This window comes from Sebastes umbrosus, chromosome 19, assembly GCF_015220745.1.
Source record: "Sebastes umbrosus isolate fSebUmb1 chromosome 19, fSebUmb1.pri, whole genome shotgun sequence".
Classification (NCBI taxonomy): domain Eukaryota; kingdom Metazoa; phylum Chordata; class Actinopteri; order Perciformes; family Sebastidae; genus Sebastes; species Sebastes umbrosus.
In genome coordinates, this window is record NC_051287.1 from 9,236,218 (window position 1) to 9,258,750 (window position 22,533).

General features: G+C 41.9%; 1 protein-coding gene across 3 annotated transcripts in view; it reads left to right on the plus strand.

Moving 5' to 3' along the window:
- Window positions 1-22,533, plus strand: part of cacna1bb (calcium channel, voltage-dependent, N type, alpha 1B subunit, b) — a 161,868-nt gene that overhangs the window by 103,514 nt on the left and 35,821 nt on the right. For 2 of the 3 annotated variants that reach the window (XM_037752464.1, XM_037752463.1), the window contains exons 21-30: window positions 1,311-1,373; window positions 5,367-6,113; window positions 6,914-7,119; window positions 7,576-7,705; window positions 9,496-9,625; window positions 10,257-10,316; window positions 11,504-11,610; window positions 20,038-20,134; window positions 22,016-22,176; window positions 22,393-22,530. In XM_037752464.1, the coding sequence (XP_037608392.1) occupies window positions 1,311-1,373; window positions 5,367-6,113; window positions 6,914-7,119; window positions 7,576-7,705; window positions 9,496-9,625; window positions 10,257-10,316; window positions 11,504-11,610; window positions 20,038-20,134; window positions 22,016-22,176; window positions 22,393-22,530 (1,839 nt within the window). Of the gene's footprint in view, window positions 1-1,310; window positions 1,374-5,366; window positions 6,114-6,913; window positions 7,120-7,575; window positions 7,706-9,495; window positions 9,626-10,256; window positions 10,317-11,503; window positions 11,611-13,546; window positions 13,559-15,253; window positions 15,275-20,037; window positions 20,135-22,015; window positions 22,177-22,392; window positions 22,531-22,533 lie in introns of all 3 variants that reach the window. The other variant, XM_037752462.1, reaches the window with a different exon arrangement.

Below are 22,533 nucleotides of genomic sequence, written 5' to 3' on the forward strand. Positions count from 1 at the left end.
CTTTAATTTTACTGTCAGAAGTTCCCATCTTTACTTATATGATAATGACAGGGATGTCTTTATATACCCAGATACAGTAGCTCCTGTCATGTAAAAACGTTTGTCCCGCCCCCTCTGTGATTGACAGTTATGGGGTCTCGTGTCAACGAGGAAAAATAACTGCGCCTTCAAATTCAAACTATTTTTAGAGCCGAGATGAACACTGAAATTATGAGTGTGTCAAGAGGAAACTGGCGGTAAAACAGATGCTGGAGGTTAAAGTATGCCTTCCTCTGATACCCATCAGTTCAATTAATGTGGGAGGAAAAAAACAGATAACGCACATTATCTGTGCATTTTGCTCACACTAGATAGATTTGATTGAATAAGTCTGTGCAGATTCGCACAGCCCTCTATTCATTTAATGAAGCGATTATCTTCGACTCGCACTCGCTCCTTAATTGCTGTCCTCCTCAGTAAGAAATGGGTCAGACTGTAGAGAACGATCAGGAGCCCGTTGCACCAGCTGTCCGTGAGTTCAGACTAGTTCTAGTGTATGGAGTTTTACACGTGACTAAATTAAAACGGGTTAACGTGGAGATTACTAAATCATTACACCCACTAACTGCCAGGTGTAACTGTTGTGTAGCTTGTGGTGCATTCAAATGGGGTCGTGTTTACCGTGTTCACGAGAAGAGTCCACATGAACACCCCACTTTTGTGTTATTAACAACCTCATAAGTGGAAACTTTCTGAAAGCTCCGAGTTGTGACGTGTTTGTTGACGTTGTCAGAAGTCAGTAATAGTCAGTAGTACTAACCAACTCTTTACCCTTTTCACTGTCATTACTGTTATGATGTGATACTGTGCATAATTTGTTTTGTACATTGAACAGTGCGGCGACACTCTAGTGAGTGAGCTCAACTGCTTTTATTGTAAATGAACTGTTTTATGTGCATTAAGTGTGCTGTTTCAGAGAAACACAGGGTTTCATTACAAAATGACTAGAGCCTTTTAAAAAAATCAAAAAATCCCTATTAGACATTTTGCAAACTATATATGTTTTAAACTATTTCATTTAGTAATGTATGCTTTTCTTATTTTGGAATGAAACTCCTGAGTTGTTTTCACTTTCAGTTTTTTGTCGTTCTAGAAATGTCTCTGCTGACGAACACGCTTCTGTTGCTGTTGTGTTATTTGATGTATTGCACAGTTTAGTCCTTTACTGTAAGACAGGAGGGGACAGGTGGACAGACAGACAGACAGACAGTCCACCTGTCCCCTTCGGATTTGTGTCTCATTATTCTTTTGTTTTTGTTCTGCATGTACAGTTTTGTAAAGCAAAATCGAGATGCACTCTCTCGCAGGTCGTCCATCAGCAGCATTCAGTCACCGTGAGTTATCACTCTCTGTTACAATATTCTCCTCCTCGTCTCCTCTCCTATACTCACCTCTCCTTTCCTTGGTTGCTCTCATCTTCTCTTCTCCCCTTGTCTCTTTTCTCATTTCCTCACTTTGTCTCCTTTCTGGTTATCATCTGCTCTTCTCTCTCTTTTCCTTTCCTTTACTTGTTCATCTCCTTGTCATCTCTTTTCTTATCTCCTCTCTTCTCTTCTCCTCTCCCTTTCTATTTCCTTGTGTCCTCTTCTTTCCTTTCCTCTTTTCTCCTGTTTCCTCTCCTCTCCTCCTCTGGACCTCCGTAACACTAAATGTCTTCACTGCTGGTAAAGTGAAATGTATTTATGATTCTGATAAAGAATAAGTCGTCACAAAGTACCTCATGGAGCAGAAAAAAAACACAATTACATGTAAATGGCACAATAACTACACATTAACGCTATGAGGCCGGCCTGGGTGTCGTTTACAGTGTAAGCGGCTGATACAATAACACACTGTGGTCTTAACCAACCATTGTGTACTCTGTTGATGGCTGCAGCTCCTCTGTGCTGGCGCCTACACTAATACATCTGCTCTGTGCTCTCTGATGTGAATAATTTGTTTGTAAATGTTTAATTTCTCTGAGCGTTGCCATCACCGCAGGCAGTTTGACATTTCCAGTCTGTTCGTTATCGTATCACTTTAGAAGACAATATGAACCAAGGCCAAAAATGTTGCTCTCCTGCCAAACAATCTGTTGTCTCAATCGATAGATGGAAGGCCAGAGACGCTCACCTGTTTGAGATAACACATTACTAGAAGTGACTGTACTTTCTTTGTCAGTGTGTGCTTGTGCTTTCTTGACATCTCTCACAAAATACTCCTCCTGTCCCGTCAGTGTCATATCCATCCCTTTCCTTTCTGTGAACGTTTAAACATGTCCGTAGCTCACCTGTCTGTGGCTACCTGTCCTTTGTCTTCTGTCTGTCTTTTAGGAGTTATTCAGTCTACTCCTCCCCCGCCCGACGAATCTTGAGGTACAGGTGACCAGATGGAACAAACTTAACTAACCCATAGAGCCCCATGTAAATAACTCATACTGCGCAGAAACAGTATGCAATGCCTTCATGTATGATAGATGGAAATATGGACACATCAAAGGATCTTTGATGGTTATTTTGACTTGTTTCTTTAGAAAAACCCATTGTTCACTCATTAGTGTGATCCCTCTCTCCATATATTCCCCCGAACCGGCTTGTTAAGAGACGACACATGTCAGGAATGGCCTTCAACCCACAGCATGTAGGTCATACCTGCCCCATTTACACATGACCCGAGTCAAACAGAATTTGAAAAATGATTTCTGTTTCAGTTTACTTGCATGCAAGATTAACGAGGTTTGCCACATGACATGTTCCAACTTTTGACAGCTGCTGTGAAGCCGAAATAATTTCGGTGTGTTGCTTCACAAAATCTATTTCACATTAGGAGTTAGAAAATGAACAAAATAACCAGAACTGCTTGGTCTGTGTTCTTTACACAATGTTTAAAGAAGCCCAAAGGCATTGCACTTCATCTGTGCGCTATATGCTTTCAATCCGCCCATGATATGATCTCTCACAGTGGATTTCCTGTCCTTAAGCGATGTGGCAAAGTCAGTAATAATATGTTGTTCATTTTCATATACTGTAGCAGCTACGTATATGCTCTGATGAAGCCTTCAAGCCGAAACAAGAGTAGATTTGTCAGACTATTGATTGCAAATTTACCCAAAAGATCAACACATGATGTGATTCTTCTGGAGTGACCATCTTTGACTTTGTTTTTGGGATATACAGACATATAGCAGCTTTCATTTGTCCCAGCATCTCCTTGTCATGGTCATGGGAGATTGTGGCCCCGTTACAGGGATAGTTTGGGTGTTTTGAAATGGGGTTGTATGAGGTACTTATCCATAGTATGGGTATTACTTACAGTACATGACAGTCAGCGTGCCCCCAGCCTGGAGAAACAGACAGGAGTATGTGCATGGGAGCAAAGCAATATAGTGCTATGGACGGGGGCAGCAGCAAAACGTATTTCAGGCACCTAAAAGAAAGGCTCACCAAAAAAATACGGTTAAGTGTACATTATATTTAGAATATTTTCACCGCTTTATTTTGCCGTCAGACAGCCCTTTCCTTCTCCTTTCCGACGGGGAACTGAAAGTGAAACTTATCTATGCTATCTTCAAAGCCAGCAGGCTCAGATGGCAAAAGCAGTTTAGATACGTTTCACTTTCAATTCAGTTTCCTGTTGGAAAACATTCTAAATATAGCGTACACTTAAACTGATATTGATCTGTTCTTTAGGCTAAATACTACACTCACATGCCTGTGTGTACATTAAAGGGTTATTGGTTGCTTTAATTGTTCCTCTTCTCCACACTAGCTGCAGAGAAATCCCTTCTTAAGGCTTATGTCAGTGTAAAAGACGGGGACCGAAAAAAAATGTATTCCAAAGTTGAGCTGAAGCTAATGTGAGACTTCAACAGACTGAGTTGGACAAAATAAGAGGGTATTTTTAGTACAGAATCTGCAGGGGCTTAACAAGCAAACAGTCTGTGGAAACACAAAGAGGGATTTCCTACTAAACAGACGGGAAATTACCCACTTGATTTGTTTAACTGCTGAAGAAGACCTGTAATAGCTTCAACCAGACTTTAGAATGCATTTTTGCACATACAGAGTATGAAGTTTGTTCCCAATCTCCTATTTTAAAATCACATTAAAGAAGGGAATTCTTTGGGGCCAGTATGAACATGAGGAACAATAACAGCAACCACTATCTCCTTCGATGTACTTATGGGCGTGTTAGAATTGTTGGACTTGGAACATGTGACCCTATAGTCTCATTTCCTTATAGGTGCAACATGCAGAAATGAACATGTGCAAGTTTTGAATTTATTTTCAGCAGAGGCCTCAAAGGGCATTAAGGGCCATATGATCTGTTTCAATCCAGTGATTAATTCCTTACAGTCTTGGGGAGTGTTTAGGAAGGATAAATTAGATGCTTTTGTTTTAAAGACTTACCTCTGATATCCTTCATAATTCAAATGTACATAGTGAATACGTTGTTTTATGTTTTCGTTATATCAATCTTTCATTTCGACAGAATGCAGTTTCCTAGAGTATGTGAAACAGGCTTTAGGCTGTTGTATTCATCTGTTTTAGTCCATGAGAAGCCTGCATTGCATCAGTTCTTAGTCGTTTGAACGAGTCGTGAGAGGAAACCTTGAAAAGCAATGTGTGAAAACACTGCCGAGACGATTTGTCCTTTGCCTTTTCGTCATCCGAAGTAGCAAAGTCGTTCAGAGAAGAAAAAAATACTGCAGATATTCTGCATTTTTCTGATGTCAAAAACATTTGACATTGCTGGAAATGTTGTTATAAGATGAACCCCACAAACCCGGTAGTTAGCACAGGAGAAATCAGTTCAAAACATATTCATAAAATGACCTCATGCAGGTAAACCTTCATTTCTTCTTATAGCTTGTATTCATTTTGATCTCCACTGGTAAAAACTGTATCCCAGAAGAGTGATGAAATTATTTTTCTGCCTGTATCAAAGACGTGTGGGAAGACTTCAATTCTGAGGACCCAAATAAGTTTCAGACCTCCCATGATCAGGTCATGTCATGACAAGAGCAACCATTTTAAGTGTTGGGAAATTATAAATAATCATATTTTGTTATGGAGGATGTTAGCTACTTTCTCCATACAACCCTCAAGCATGGTAAGTGAAAGCTTTACCATGGTGAACATTTGTGCTGACGCATCCATAGATCACCTGGTGTTTGGTGAATTCAGTGTTATTAGTAGAAGATTGTGTGACTATGGATGAAACTGTGGATGGTGATGTTCACCCACACGAAAACAAACTCATAAAGTAGAGAAAAATGATTCTTATAAAATGTCATTGTTTTCCCTTCTCCCATGATCCCTCTCTGTGGGTTTGATTCCTGTGTGCAGTAAGGAGCAGCAGCGGTCAGCGAAGGCCATGTCAGTGTGGGAGCAGAGAACCAACCAACTGAGGAGACACAACATAAGGTCGAGCAGCGAGGCTTTGTTCAACGAGCTCGACCCCGAGGAGCGCCTCCAGATGTCCACCGCCCTCCACCTGCACCCGGACATGAAGACTCACCTGGACCGGCCGCTCGTGGTGGAGGCCAAGAACGGGGACAAACCCGGCAGGTCCCCTGAAGGAGCACGGGAGGAGGTGGGGGATCCCCAGCAGGACGGGGTGGGAGACAACTTCCACACGCACTCCAGGAAGCACCACCGGCACCGCGAGAGGAACGGGGACAGCAGGGACGGAGGAGACGGCCGGGGAGGAAGGCACCACACTCATCACAGCCGGAGCAGAGATCCCACCACCGACGGCGCCCAGATAAGAGAGAGGAGAGGAGAGAGTAGCAACAGCCGCGATGGAGGGCAGGGACACAGGCACCATCACCAGGCCGGCTCTCCTGAGGAGGAGGCCAATGACTTTCGAGGAGGAGAAGATAGGGGGCACCGCCACCATCACTCCCATCGTCCACCAAAAGAGGGAAACGGGATGATAGCGAATGGTGCGCAGGGAGACCGCAGGGGGATGGGGGGAGGAGGAGGGGATAGTAATGGAGAGAGGAAGGGACGCTGCTCTCGTATGGTCAGAGCTCAGTCTACGCTGGACGGAGACGACTTTAAGAGGAGAAAGAATGGAACCAAAGGTCACAGGTAAACACTGCAGATGTTATATTAGATATTATGTTTCTGATGTTGTTGGTGACATTAGATGCTTTTTCATAATTAACTGACTATTATCCTTTATATAAATTCACAATTACCACAAGTACACAATAGTGCTGAAAGACAACACTGTCTTTTCTTCACAACTTTTTTCTTGTATTTTACACACGACTTATTGCCGCTGTGTTGATTGGCTTGTAAAGCTTTGCGCCTAGATCTTGGCGATGAGATGATATGAGTTCATTGTTATCATAACTGGTACACAACTATGGCATTTATTATATACTACTATACTTTATTTTCTCATTTCTCTTAACTCTCCACCAAGTTTAGTTTCTGAATACATTTGAGAGCAGAAGACAGACCTGCAGTTACAGAGTCTTGCTTCATTTTATATCTACATTGCCTGGTTTGGATATTTGTTCATGGTGTATAACAGCGGCATGTCATAACATCATCTAAACACTCTGTTATGTATTCTGACTGGGCTTAATTAATTCTCTAGTGGATCTTTTTAGACTTACATTTCATATTCTAAGACTCTATGTAAGAAATAGCAACAATAATTTACTATTTGCGTCAGTTTGTCTTTATACATAATCACCATATAACTGTGTGTTTGGGTAGCAGTAAAAAAAACGACTTCTAGTCTGCTGCCACATAAGTTGTGGTCTGTTTCCCAGGAGGACGGAGAAACTTTCTCATATCGCTGAGAAAAAAAAAGCTCGAAGCAAGCCGAGAGCAGAGTATAATGATGCCTGTGATAAGACACACATCTCTTTCCGCAGGGAGAGGCAGCCAGATGCTGAAGAGGACGGCCTCGCCTCCAGTCCTCTGGAGCGAATGCGGAGTAGCCTGAGTCTCAGCGAAAAGCAAGAGGATGCCGACAACCAGAAGAACTCCACCAGGGCCAGCCAGGCCGGCCTCAACAGCAACGCCATCCACATCCCCGTCACCATCACTAACCCGCCTGGAGAAACCACTTTTATACCAAGTGAGTACAGCACAGCCATTGTCACACGTGAAGGAAGGATTGGGACGGAAAAGTTTTGCTTATTATGATTTTTCCACGAGTCATCACTTTACAGCAGAGCCATTAAGGGTAATTAAGGCTAATTAAGAATATCACTACAGCCCCAGATCTCAGCAAAGAAATGAATGAGTAATATCTTATCATATATACAGGACTGGACCGTAAGGGTTGCCAGGTTGGCCTACTTGTCCTTCAACCAATGTTTTCATATCTGTCATGCTTAGTCTGGACCCCTCAACCACTGTCACATGAAAAATGTCTTCATGATTATACTTTTTTTATGGATGCAGAAAGTAAATACAATCATAAAACATCTACACAGACCAAAAGCCTGCATTTTGAATCCATAGAAAAACTAAACTCACTAATGTTTGTGCTCCTCTGAGCTAATGAGTGTGTTTGTTTTTTCCACACCAGTGAACAATATCGACTGCGACAACTTCCAACTCAGTGAGGAGAAGAAAGACCTGGAGGAGGAGGAGGCGGCTAATGGGCCTCGGCAGATCCTTCCCTACAGCTCCATGTTCATCTTCGGGCAAACAAACCCGTAAGTCATAACCGCGAGGAGACTGGGGTGGAATGGAATAAGATTGATGGTTTGGGTTGAATTAAGGGCAACAGAAAGTTCATAAAACCCCATTCATCATTAGGATGTTAACAACAGCTCATGATGAATTCAAAGACGTAGATGTATCACTTTTCTGCCCAAAAATGATTGAATCCATCCATCTTGTTAAAGCAATCCTTGAAACCAAGAGACACATTATGAATGCACTACTTATTTCTGCATCCCCAGTGGTTACTGAGTGAACATCTATTCATCCTTATTTCCACCGGAAACATGTCAGACATACCTTCATTACTTAATTAAATCCTATATATCTGGGGTAATGTACAAAAATCAATAATATTGACAGAGTAGAAAAGATGACGTGCAATATTCAATTTCAGCATGTGTATTGATCTTAAAATACCACTTGTTAAGGTGTAGGAGTGTGGAGCGTTGCCACTGGGCAGCAGGCGGCGTGGGTGGGCCGACCCCCCCGGCTACAAAAAGTGGTTATCAGGATGGTGAATGTCCTCCCTTTGGTAGTGAAGGAACACAGCTGTTGCGGACAGATTGAGCGACACCAGTGAGATCAAATTGAGCTTAATTCTCCTATTTTCCGGAAATGGGTGTTGTGACACTTACAAGGCTCAGACTGACCACTGGCGTGTTGAGATTTTCCCTGGAAAACAAGGTGGTCTTCTCTCATGACTGCATCTCTCTGAGAGGGAGGCCATCAGACCGACTGCAGCCTCCTGGTGGTCAATCAATTATCCATCCTTGTAGATCACTTTGTAGCGTGATCACTGTATTGCTACTGCTTACCTTGTCATCACAACGTAAATCATGATGTCACACCCCCTTTGTATAGCATCAAATAACCAATTAAAACCAGCAGCAACAACAGCGTGATAAGAACTACCTAAAATGACAGAAACCATCTTTGGGAAAAAATGTTTTGACGTGTACCATGTCCCATCAGCTGATATGGAGGGGACGGGATTTATGACCTATACTGCAGCAAGCCACAAGGGGGCGATCGAGATGTTTTGGCTTTACTCTTCACTTCACATTTTATATACGGTCTATGATTGGAACATGTTGAAATCCTCCTTCTCAGAAATTACTGCCATTCTGTCATTGCATAACTGGAGCGAGAGCTGTGCCTGCTGCGTCTCTCCTTTATGCTGATGATGTAGCTCTGTTGGCTTTAGACCATGACCTCCAGCGCACACTTGGGTGGTTTTATAGCTGAATGTGAAGCAGTTGGGAAGAGCACCAGCACCTCAGATCTTAGGCCAAAATGAAGGGGTGGTGCCCCAAGTGATTTAGTTTCTGAGGAGCTGAGGCTGAAGATGAAGCTCTTGTTTTACTAGTCTATCTACACTCCAAACCTAAATATCATCATGAACGCTTGATGGGGACTGAAAGAATTAAATCACAGATACAAGCAGTGACCTCTCACACGACCTGTGATACGCTTCCTACCTTTGATGATGTCATTAATCCCAGGATGTATAGAAAAAGTACTCTGTTATTGTTTAGTTAGCTTATCGAATTTGTTAGATATTGATTTTATTAAAAGACATTGCGAACACAGATGACCTGACGTCATGCGGTACCCCTGAGGCTGATACACGTCCACTTTTGTGCATTGTCAAGACAAGGAGGGATATGTGTGTGTTCTCCTTGGCTTGATATGGAAGGACGTCACCTGGGATGTCGTGATCTAGTGAGCCGTCACTACTCTGCGTGTTCTTTTACATTCGTGTATGTGTGTGGTCTTGCAGGGTGCGGCGGCTGTGTCACTACGTGGTCAACCTACGCTACTTTGAGATGTGCATCCTGATGGTCATTACCATGAGCAGCATCGCCCTGGCAGCTGAGGACCCCGTGCAAGCCAACGCACCGCGCAACAACGTGAGTCAGACTGACATCTTAGACGTCATAAATAAACATCTGGAAGTACACAACAGACACACTGGTTGTCACACGAACACATTTCATTCGGGCTGACTGGCTGATTCATTCAGACTGATTAAGTCCTTCCTAACCGGGCTCGACAGTTTGTCCATATTGAGGAACAAACGGTTGGAAGCACAAAAAGAAGCTTTTTTTCAAGTCATTTTCGGTCAAATGTTGTCACACTGACGACAAAAGCAAAATGTTACTATACTCTTTATATCCCTGCGGGACACGTTAGCCCATGTCGGGAATAAGGAGGTAACACATGCACACAGGCTTGAGTTTTTTGCATTCTGACAGACGAGCACAACTAATTCTTATTCTAGTCAGGGCCACTGAGGGAATCTGAGGTGATGTTGTGTGTTTGCGTGTTGTTTTTTTGTGTGTGTGGGTGTTCAGGCAATCTGTGTTAGTGCAGGGGAGTGCAAAGCTGACAGAGCTTGAGACCTCTGACAGGGCAGAGGAACATGTTGTGCATAACTGGTCCGCACACACACACTTCCAAAGTGTCTTAAACTGAAAACATCTGTCACTGGATCTGACGAGTCATCTCACAGGATATTTTCTCACACTCTTGTTATTGCAGGTTCTCAAGTATCTGGATTATGTCTTTACGGGGGTCTTCACTTTTGAGATGGTGATTAAGGTGAGGAGGATTTTCGAAATGGATGTACATTTTGATTTTAGCCCTGAAAAACCAGCTAAGCAAAGTTTTGGTATTTCATCTAATTAGGACTTGCTTCGTATTGAGCTATAGTCATTTTCAACCAAATTTAGCTTGGTTTTTAGCCACACCGCAGACAGCATTGTCATGTCACAGGCATTGCTAATTGGGTTTGTGGTTTTACATTTCTTAGCTGTGATAACACCCCTGTCCTATTTCCAAATGTGTTAGATAATGAATGCCCTGTCACTGAAAAGGAAAGGTACTAAATATTAAAACCAGAGGTCTTTTTAAAGATCTTTATGAGCTAAGAAGGAAGGAGGCTTCTAGAAGAGGCCTTTATGTAACAGTTGTCGGTTGCTGTTTGTAAACACACAGCATTCAAAGTTGGCCCCTCCTCCTCAGCTGAACGAGTGAGCAGCGGTGTTCGAGTGAGCTATAGAGTGACTGAAGAGAGAGAGCGGTGTTAGTTAGAACAAAGCAGTGGATCAGAGAAATAAAACTTTATTTTCTGATTGTTTCATGGCAGTTACGTTCTAAAACACACAACTAACTCCGCACAACTCCGCATAACTCTGCGTGCCGAGTTGCCGGATTTTGAATGAGTGCAGGCTTCCTGTCTGCTGGCTGTGGCTCAGCACTGCTCTCGTCAAACTACAGACACACACCGACCATAGCTGCACTCACAGCACAGAGAAGAGCAGGGGGTTCACTGGAGCACATGCACATAACACAACCCGTTCCCATCCGTGAAATACGGTCGCTTTGTATGTGGAGACTTGTGCCTCGGTATCAGAAGCCGAGGGTTATGACAAAGCGGCGGCATTTGACCACCTGAACGGGCTTCACACCCTGCACGCTGTTATTGGCTGGGGGTTACACCCCCACGTGGGGCACAAAGCCACTTTGCTGAGGCCCAGAAGCATCCAGAGTAAAACAGAATAAGAAGAAAAAGAGAAAATACAGGCAGAGGGCTGCAGGATCTCTGCAGATACAGACACCACCACTCACTTCAAGTGGGGCATAAGTGACGTTGAAGGGGATTATTTTTGTACGAGTTGTTTTTTGGTAAATTCTTGCACATTATGCAGTTAAAACAAAGAAAGTGCCTGTGTCAGCTTGAAAGATTTTTTAAAAATGATTCTGTTATATTCATTCTGTGACTCGAGATGATTGACTTGGGACTGCTCCTCCACCCTGGCGCTTATTTCCGTGACCTGTGGAACATTCTGGACTTCATCGTGGTCAGCGGAGCTCTGGTGGCCTTCGCCTGCTCGTAAGTCAACTTTTCCTTTATTCCGGCTGTGTTACTTTCTAATCACGGCAGGTCTCTGAATATATAATCTTTTTTCAGGGATGGATACAACCACACAACAACAAATGACGGTTGTCTTGTTTGACAGTATTTTTAGCTGATGTTAGCCTCTCTCCAGTATCCTTCCCTGGAGCAGGCTAGCAAGCTAACACCCCGAGGCTAGGTGCCCCCGTGTCGCTCAAACAAACAACTCCACGGGTTCATGTGCTGCCTGGGGTTATTTTGCAGACACGACTATGTCAAACTCGTCTTTCATTGTTACATAAAGTCTCTATAGCCCCTCCCTGTGAGTCGGCAAATGGGCTGATAGATTTATGGTTCAGAAGGGGACAGAAGTCTCGACGCTGGCACCTAATTTCAACTCTTGCAGCTCAATACACTGAGGAAGGAATTGTTGTATGTCGTTTTAAAGGTGCAATGTGTAAAATCTGGCCATATGCTCCGTAACCAATAGGGGAAATTTCACCTCTACTACTGGAGTTATACAATCTAAATTTGCAGTCATCAGATATATATATATACGCCGTGGTAGCGACCTGTCAATCGCAAGGTAGCCACGCCCTAAAGCATCCCCTGCTTTATGGTCTATTTGACTGTAAATGGGACCATAATTTACTAAATGAACATCATGCTGTATTGAAGAAGACTTGAAACTAGTGATTGAGACCATAAACTCATGTTTACAATGTTTACTGAGGTAATAAATCAAGTGAGAAGTAGGCTCATTTTCTCATAGACTTCTATACAATCAGACTTCCTTTTGCAACCAGAGTCGCCGCCCCCTGCTGCACTACATTGACTCACTATCGCTTCTCGAGGTACAAGATGTGTTTCAAGATAGAGGGGGCTGGGGCTAGCTGGTTAGTATGCTCATTTCAGTAGATCTCTCTGCAACACAATACATAGACGTCTTTGGCATAACGTCAACACTGTAACCCCTTTACCTCCTGTTGATGATGTTGGTTCACAGATCTTACACATTGCACCTTTTAAGGTAGTTTAACAAATTAATTTTTTTTCCTGTTGTGTTTTTTTTGTTGTCGCAACTAGTGTCACAGTCAAGGATTGACATCTTGAAGTTTCAAATCTTTTTGCTGTGTTTGTGCTTGATTCACCTATTCTGTATTGTATCTCCAGATATTTGAAAAGTTCCTCATTTTGTATATTGTGACACCTGTATGACCACTTACAGTATAACATTCATACAGAAAAGCTCCAGCACCTTTCTCATGAAACTACGCCATATGTTGTACCTCCCACAGCTGCACATTTTTGCCTCCTCTCGCAACAATTTTGAGCAGGAGAAAGGGCTTATTTTTTCTGATACTTACCATAATAATACCTTGAGTACCTGCAATACTAATAAGTATTCAGATAGACAGAAATCTAACATGCCATCATTCAGGTCCATTTTATCAGTAAGAGTTAACTAGTAGCAGAAGAGGTAGTAGTGTTGCTGCGATAGCATGCAGTTCATTAAACCTGGCACACTGATTTAAAATATGAAACTGTCCAGATCTATGCTTGAAGCGTCCTGTTATATGATAGGAAATAAATGTTATCCATAGCCACAGTATAAAGGGAGTTAATGAGCCCCTTACAGACCTGCATTCTGGGTCTCTGGAGTGAGAAGGTGATTACATATTCTGTTTCAACCAGCGCTATCAGATATTTCGCATCCGCTTCTATTTCACATAAAGTATCGATAGTCTGTCCTGACAGTTTGTCCACAGTTAGACACCTGTTTATCTTCCTTTGTACTGCTTTCTGTCGCTCCGATTTTCTTCTCTTTCGCCAGCTGTAATTGATGCTTCTCTCTGTTGCTGACTCTGTCTCTGTCTTCTCTCTTTCACTTTTTTTCCTTCCTCCTTTGTTCTCTGGCTCGGATTGCTTTCAGGAGCCTCATGGGGTAATGCTGCCTGCCTCTCTCTGCCTCCGTATCTGTCCATGTGCTTGTTTTTTTTTGTTTGTGTCTCCTGTCGTCCTTCCTGTCCATCTCAGCCAGTGTCATTTACGGAGTTTATAGACGTGTCTGCCGCAGCCTCCCTCTCGCAGCTAAATGTTTTGAACAAATGTCACATTTTGTTATTTGCTATTCTTATCATCGCCACCACAGTCACGATCAAAAGATACTGGCATTTACTCTGTTTGTGTTACGCAACCGTGTTTGTGTTGCATCTGCATTTGGGTTACATAAGGGCAATTACCTGTTTTCCATTTATCGGATATATTTTGTATGTGTTAGTAGGGACAATATACATAATGCACAGAGTGGCAGCACTGTGAATCAGAAACATACTGAAACACACACAAAGGACCTGAGTGCTGCTGTCCATAGTAAATGCACAAGCAAAGATGCTAATTGAAAACTATTAAACGGAGCTCTTTTTTCATTTTTAGACACAAAGAATTACACTATAATAGAGATGCGGAATTATGTAGCTTTGAGAATCAGTATCTTTGTAACTACTAATGCACTTTTCATATAAATCAAATACTTTAAAAGTATAATAATAATATTGTCCTTAGTCCAGTATGCAGTGTCTCTGACCTAATAGAAGAGTGACATTCACTCATCCAGGGGTTATCATATTCATATCATATATCATTCCCTCATCAACTCACTTTCATGTCATGTAAGCGTGTAACAGGCTACATTCACACTGCAAGGCTTACAGGACAATTCTGCTTTCTTGGAACTTGGATCAGATGTATTCTTCTATTGGTTGTAATAATATACTCTTCGAGTTAACTGCTGTCGATCCGATGAGGCAAAAAACACGAGCAGTCAGATGATCAGTTTAAGAGTAAACAAGAAGACGAAGTATAAAATTATTATTGTACTGCCCGTTGTAAACATCCATTACAGATTAGAGACCGAATTCCTGCTTCAACTCTGACCTTGCCTATTTATATGATATTCATGTGCTTCTTTATGTTCCTCATTTAAAACGCAACAATTTGTGGACTATGAAAACAATTTTTTTTCTTATCTTAGTAAGAGTGCTCTCGACCACTCGGAAAATGTTTGTCTTTCCTAAGAGAAGAGCAAAAATAAGAAAACATTGGTGAATCCCAGAAATCAAATCAACAAAATGAGCACAAATCGTGGATACAAACAAAAATAAAAGGAAATTTGTTCTCATATCGCTTCCTGCATCAGGCTCGTTGTTTTTAAAAAGCAGATCTGGTCACATATGAGGGATAAAATCCAATTTTCTCAACCGCAGTGTGAACGTAGTCGTATAGTGGATTGATCTCATCAACAGTCTCCTCTCATCTTCACTTCTCTCCAAGTGAAATACTGTCCGTGACGTCATGATCATCCTCTTTGCTACAAATGTGTTTTATTCACGTGTGCAGTACACATAATCATTGTGATATTTTTATCAGACTTGTCTATTGCTTTGCTCTTTCACAGGGTGATTAGTTTAAGTACTTCTATGTGTTTCTTATCTTTGGTTTCTTTTTAAATGTAAGTTTGTATCTTCAGCTTAAACTGTTTACTTTGCTCTGTCTTTCCTTATTTGTTTGTGTGCTCTATTTATGTGGGTGGTGTTTGTGTATTATGTGTGTGTTTGTGTCATTGCTTTTTTCTCATCAGATCGCAACAAAGCGTGGCCAGGTGGGAACTGTCCCTCTCTACCTTTTGCTTCTTGACCCCTCCCTTGTCCCTCTTTCCCCACAACACAGAACGCTCCTCTTATCAACCTTTCCGAATAATCTTTGTCGCCCTCCATCCCAAGGTGCTTGGGATATGACCATGATTTCCCTCCATCCTCTCTAACTTCCGTCCCAATATTGGGACATCCAGACAAAAAAAGACAATATTGGGAACTCCACCTCATAGCTTTCAGAAGACCAACATATAGCTGCTGACACGCACCACCATGTGATCCAGCACTTAATATATTTCCACTTGCGGACTCATCAGGTATCTGTTGTATCAAAGCTAAAACATCTTTATCTGTTGTGTGTCCTTCATGTAAATCTCCTTTAATCTTCACTAAAGTGGGTTTAATTGGTCAAATCACTAAGAGATTATAGCCTGCAGCTCAATTAACCTCCGTGCCCTTCACCTACATCTCTCCTTGGACTCAGAGGGAAATCGATAAAGGATTATAGCTTATTATAGCTTCTTACCCAAATTCACCTTAAGTGGTTATTCCATTGAAAAGCAGAGTTACAGCCTGTATATGTAAGGAAAATAATACCAGATACCTGTTTTTTTCTCCCATAAAACATGTAATGTATGTAGGGCTCATTGTTTCGGGTGTTTGGGTGATTTTTAGATTTTTTTAATTTTTTTTTAGAATGGGGACGACAATTTGAATTTCAGCTGAAATATAGAGTGTTTGTGTGGAAAATAATATTTAAAGTCAAATTTTAAGTCAGATTTTTCTATTGTTTTAAAAATCAAGACAAATTCTGACATTCATTCATTATCCGTAACCGATTATCCTATTCAGGGTCTATCTCAGCTGACACTGGGTGAAAGCGGGGTACACCCTGGACAGGTCGCCAGACTATCACAGGGCTGACACATAGAGACAGACAACCACTCACGCTCACATTCACAACTATGGGCACTTTAGAGACAATTAACCTAACCTGCATGTCTTTGGACTGTGGGAGGAAGCCGGAGAACCCGGAGTTAACCCACGCTAACACGGGGAGAACATGCTAACTCCACACAGGAGGGCCCCAAGCCGGGTTTGAACCTGCGACCCATGTTGCTGTGAGGCAACAACACATGCACCACAGTGCAGCCCCAAACTCTGACAATTAAAAAATTTGCCATGTAATTGAATCCTTTGTAAATTGTGAAACTGCTGGATAGAAGGAACCTCATGCATCCTGTTTAGCTGAGTGCTTCTGATTGGACGTCAAATCTTGCATCCATAAAATGGAAATGCCAATAGGGGGCAGCTGAGATGACAAGAGTCATGATGACAGAGGATGACCTCACTTGGCTGGCTGCTGAGCATATTAAAGTTAGATTGATTTTTATTTTTGTCTCCTACAGGATACATATCTGTTCTATAAATCACTTGTCCTGTGTTCTCCTTTGAGAAAAAATCTGAAATAAGAAATTTCGATTTTAGATTTCTTTGGTTTCATGATGGCGCCCCCTAGTTTTGCATCAATTTATTGGAATACTGTCAGGTATCTGTCTACGTAGACGGAGACCTTATTTTGATATATCCAGTAAAGTATTGCATAAAGCAGTAGCCTACTGAACCAGTCAGCAACAGATTGTTGAACAAGCGATTAAACATACCTGCAGTGCTAATGTCAGTTTGTAGGCTAGATAGCTAATTAGTTGCTCAGCTGCAGCACATGAAACAGCATGTAACCATACCTGTGAATGTCACTTGGGTCTGGTTAGATGCTGCTGTGGTCCTTACTCTTCAATACCACTAACAACATGTTGTCTGCCCGAGACATGTAGCTACAGCGTATGTTTGTTTACTCCGTCTCACTCTGGCAGCCTGCCAGCTGCTGTCAATCAAACACAGACAGGGACACGCCCCCCTGCAGCCAGTTGTTAACTGTTCATGTGTTTTGTAAATATATTATTATGTTAAGAGATCAAAAATGAATAATTAAATGTGATTTCAGTTGGACTTTAAGCAATCAGTGCTGAGTTAACCTCGTATCCACACACACACATTACATGTTCCTTGCCCACGGCACTTCTGAAAGCTATTGGGAGACTGTTCTTGCCGTCTCAATGTGTTGAGGTCCTTGAATAGCGAGGACTGGCATTGAGTTTGCAGATTGCATGCCAGGGTAACCAAGTCATCCAAGCATGAGAGCTGCATGCCATTTTGTTAGACTTAGAGTTTTTCCGTTGAGAAAGGAAAAGGCCTAAAATGTATGGAACCGTGCTTCTCTCCCTCAACACAATACGGACTTTTACACACATTTATTTCATTATTCTCATCATTTTTTCACCCCGTAATGGGTAAATAGCCACAACTTGAACGGAGGGTCCCCCTGTCCCTAAATACCCTCCTCTGGCCAACCAGGTGTTTTTTAAAATGAGTCCGACAGACTAATCCGGGCCTGTGTGTGAGTGTCTCTGTGTGTATGACAAAACTTAAAGCAAAGGAGACAAAGAGAGGAAAAGATTGGAGAGGAAGGTTTTAAAAGCCAACTGATGTACGATAATACCTTATTTTACAAGTACCTTAGTCTCCACATTATTTCCTGGAAAGGAGCTGATACCTTATTTTCCTGGAAAGGACTTTCTCATTTGGCATTTATCAAGGAAATTATGTTCCATAACTCTGAGTGATTTATTTGAGTGTTCACGAAAGAAACAGGAAATGACCAGAAGTGGTTAAATAGAAAATAGAACAGCACAGCCGGGTGGCGTTCATATTTCCGGGGTCTTTTTCTGGAAAGGACTGCAAAAGTCTTACTCAAAAGATCAATTTGGTAACCTAATATTCAGCGGTAATTAAACGCTTTATTCTCCATATTTGTTGAATTGTATGTAGACTGCTTTGCAAACTATTTGCTATGCCCTTGTCCCCCTTAGTATGTCCTGTCAAGCTTTTCATTCTAACACGGCACATAATGCCATTTACAGTGATGACAGAAGGAGGTTTACCACTCGAAATTTGCAGTAATTTTACCAGACTAACGTGGATTTTGTCAGCTGTAATGACGACTGTCGCTCAGATTTTATCAGCTGTTGGTTGAAAACTCTATCTTCACCAGACTTTTAGTGTTTCCAGCTGATGGTTTTAAAAGCCCTGTGAAAGGGTTTTGAATATGCACATGAAGGCCACATACATGATATCATGTTACAAGACTGAGGCTAAAACTGCATGTAGCTACCAGGCTAAAAGTTATTGTAGCATCCTCTCCAGCTGATGAGCTGATGTAACTCCACATAATACAGTATCAGGTAGCTTAATGACATGTGTCTCTTTCCTTTGGACATAGGTAACTACTGTAGGTAGTTAGCCGGAAATGTTAACGTTTATAGTGTACGTTAAAGGAGACACATTTTTAGACCTTCCTTACACTTTTGCTCGTGTTTTTGGTTTTAGAAAGGTGACAACAAAAGACTCAACCCTCCAGAGAACTTTAAAACACAATGTATTGGTATCATTTACAATTTATAGGTTGAATGAATAGCATTCTTTTAACAGTAGGAGTTGTTCTTATCCCCTGGGGATGAAAAGATTGGTTGGTTGGTAATTTCATGCTGAGCAGGTGTAAGAAGCAACAGGGCCTCTTTTTTTCCCCCTAGTATGCTTATGTCCTTCTCCACATCCTTCACACATGAAATTACATTATTTCTATGCACACACACGCAGATATATATACACACTCTCAATTTGTACTTCTCAGATTTTTTTTTTTGAAGTGATGAAGAAACAATCGAGAAACATTTTTTATCGAGAGCGACAGCCACATTGTGTGTACGTGTGACAGATTAATTAAAAAATCCCTCTCCCACTGTCCTTGGCCAATGTCAGTCTCCGTGTGAATGATGGCTCAGCTGTATGTCATTAGCATAACAGCTAGTTTTTAAACCCCCTCACCCACCTCCCACTCTGTTACCAGTGTACGCAACCTGCAGCGTCCGCAATGACTGACAGCAGTGGTTCCTGCAAAGAAGCTGCTTCCTCAACCAGGGGGCTGATTCTTTGTGCATTTACTCTAAAGATCAATGTGATGTTATTCTACAGAAACGGCATGTTGGCTTTGTATGACTTTAATCTGTGATATCTTGAGGTGCTGAGGTTACACATTAACAATGGCAGTTGTGGAAAAAAGTGCTCAAATGTGCTACTTTACTAAAAGAAGCAATACCACAGTGGTAAATAAAAAGTGCAATATAAAGTAACCAAGTATTTGCAGTAAAATGTTCCACATGTTGAAGAAAAGTGGAGTTTAGAAGGGTTAAAAGAAACGATGGAAAGAAAGAGACAGAAAAGGAAAGAGGGATGGAAGGACAGAAGAAAGAAATAGACCTAAAGAAATGAGTATAAAAAGAAGTAATAAAACAATGTACAAAAGAGAATGAGAAAAGGAAGAAAGGGACTAAATTGACAAACAGAAACAAAGAAAGAAAGAAGAAATAAACAAGTGGAGGAGCAACATCTGAAATTTTATACTTACAGTACTTGAGTAAATATACTGTGGTTACTCTGAACAAATTAGTCTTCCTCTACTGTTGCATGCTTCTGTAGAATAACAGTAAACCACATGCATGCACTCTACTAACAGAATATTAAGAGGTATTTGTACACCGTTTACCGGCCGTACTACAATCTGCTCTTGTTAGTGGAGGACAAGATGAAAGGCTTTACATGCTTGTCGGTGACACCACATCGCCCAGACTAACTGTACTCTCAATCTGCACAGAGGGACGAAAGGCAAGGACATCAACACCATCAAGTCCCTGAGGGTCCTCCGAGTCCTGCGGCCACTCAAGACCATTAAACGACTACCCAAGCTCAAGGTACAGTAATCCTATCTGTCACCCACCCAGTGCATTATGAGAAGAAGAAAAAGAGCAGCCAGCTGGGGCCATATCCGGTGTCAGTCACACACTATCATGAGTCACATGCATTTATAGCACGCCGAGGAGGAATGGATATATCGGATTTGAAACAGTGGTGTTTTAAATTATATATATAAATCTCGTATCTCTAGCTCTCTAATGAAAGGTTGGACCGGTTTGACCTTTGGGGTGTTCTGTGTAGTGGAGAGACGGGAGAATTTAAAGTCACACAAATTGGAAGTAAGTGACTGAAAATTGCTTCCTTTATTGAAGTAGTTCTTTGCAAGGAGGCTTATTGATAGCCTGCATTTTCACAGAACATGAACTCCTCAAAAGACACAGATACAACAGGTAAATAAAATCACTCAGAAACTGTGTTTTGAGCATCAAAAACTCCACACCCTGTAGGTTTGGACTGGAAGGTGGCTCTATTTAGCTGTGAAATGAGAAAGTTTATGACCGTGTTGATATAAGTTGAGGAAATACCAAGCACCGCCCACCAGCCGGAGAAAACGTTCTCATTTTGCAGCTAAACAGTACACTACAAGATGTTTCTGAAAACATTTAACATGAGAAATAGGCATTACAGTAACAGAATATAGATTCATATTTGATCACCGCTGCCTAGTTTGACTGTTTGATCGGAGTTCGGGAGTGATTGACAGCTGCCTCCGTTGAATGAAGAGCCAATAGGAACGCTCTCTCTCTGAAATGACCTGTGATTGGCCAAAGTCTCCCGTCATGGGCTAGATTTTTTAAAGCCTGAAAACAGAGCCATGAGGAGGTGCAGAAGTCTAGTTTTCTTACAATACACTGAAAGGTTATTATGGATTTTTTGCCCAATGATGCCATAAACATTCTTCCTACTGCTGCTTTAATGTGTTGTGACCCTAATCAAGGCAAGACCCTCAACTGTTTCTACTGATGCAGAAACAACAGCTTCCCTTTGGTGCGTGAAGGCAGCCGATCATCCAAAAGTAATGGACCTGACAAAAGATGAAAGATCTGATTAGAGTAATAGAAGTGAGATGATTGAGGCAGATCAGAGCTGGCAGACAGACACTCATCCAAAACTCTTCTTGGATACTTGGCCAGAGCGGTTTGACTGACAGGCGGGTAGAGGAGGGGAGAAATATATGCTCTCTCTGGAGACAAAAGCCTAGATGGCAATCATCATTCATGCAGCAGCATATTCATTGGTTAGATTACATACATGTCAGGATAGATAGACAGAGCACTCCATCTCACAGAGACCACAGCACAAGCTGACAGAAGGAAATAGCTGGAGAGTGAGTGACAGGCAAGGAGACACGGAGACAGACTGCATGCAAAGGTGTGTTCATGTACTCGGTAAGCAGTTGTTTGCCAGACATCTCAACATCTGGGCTGAATTTGGATGAAAAGTGAGTGACTGACTAAGCATGCTGCACTTATAGGGTAAAAGTTTCTACCTTCTGGGTTTACTTCTGGGGTTTGAGGCCCACTGAATATGAGCAACTGTGTTTCTCCCGCTGGCCCCGCCCACAAGTTCCCGCTCGGCCCATAGACTTTACATTGTGACGACATCACACACGTTTACGTTTCTTGGCTCGAGGGAAGTTTTACAAATAGAAAACCTCCATGGATCAGAAATTCAGGAAATTTGAAATTTGAGTTTCGAATGATGTGAGTGACATGTCTAATTCAAAATAAATAATGATTTACAATTTCTCTTTGAATAATAACAGAAAATGATGAACCAGTTTATGGTTAATCCCCTGAGAATTGAGAGAATGTACATCTATGCGGTACCTTACATTCATTAATCTGTGTGTATGTGTTTGTGTGTGTGTTTTCCAGGCGGTGTTCGACTGTGTCGTGAACTCTCTGAAGAACGTTCTTAACATCCTCATCGTCTACATGCTCTTCATGTTCATCTTCGCTGTTATCGCTGTGCAGCTCTTCAAGGGCAAATTCTTCTACTGCACCGACGAGTCCAAGGGTCTGGAGAAAGACTGCAGGTACATGCCTGAATGTCCTCTTAAGAATATCTTAAATCATCCATTAGGTAACCCTTTTTATTTATATGACTCCTCTACATTCAGCCATGGTGGTTGCCATTTGATGAACACATGCTTTTATACTGAAATTCTCAGTCTCTTCTTTTCAGGCGATTTAGTTTTGTCTCTTTCTCCTCTTTTGATTACATCTCCTTACACCTGATTCTTCTCTCTCAGGGGTCAGTTTCTGGACTACGACAGGCATGACGTGGCAGCACAGCCCAGAGAGTGGAAGAAGTACGAGTTTCACTACGATAACGTTCTGTGGGCCTTCCTGACGCTCTTCACTGTGTCCACGGGGGAGGGCTGGCCACAGTA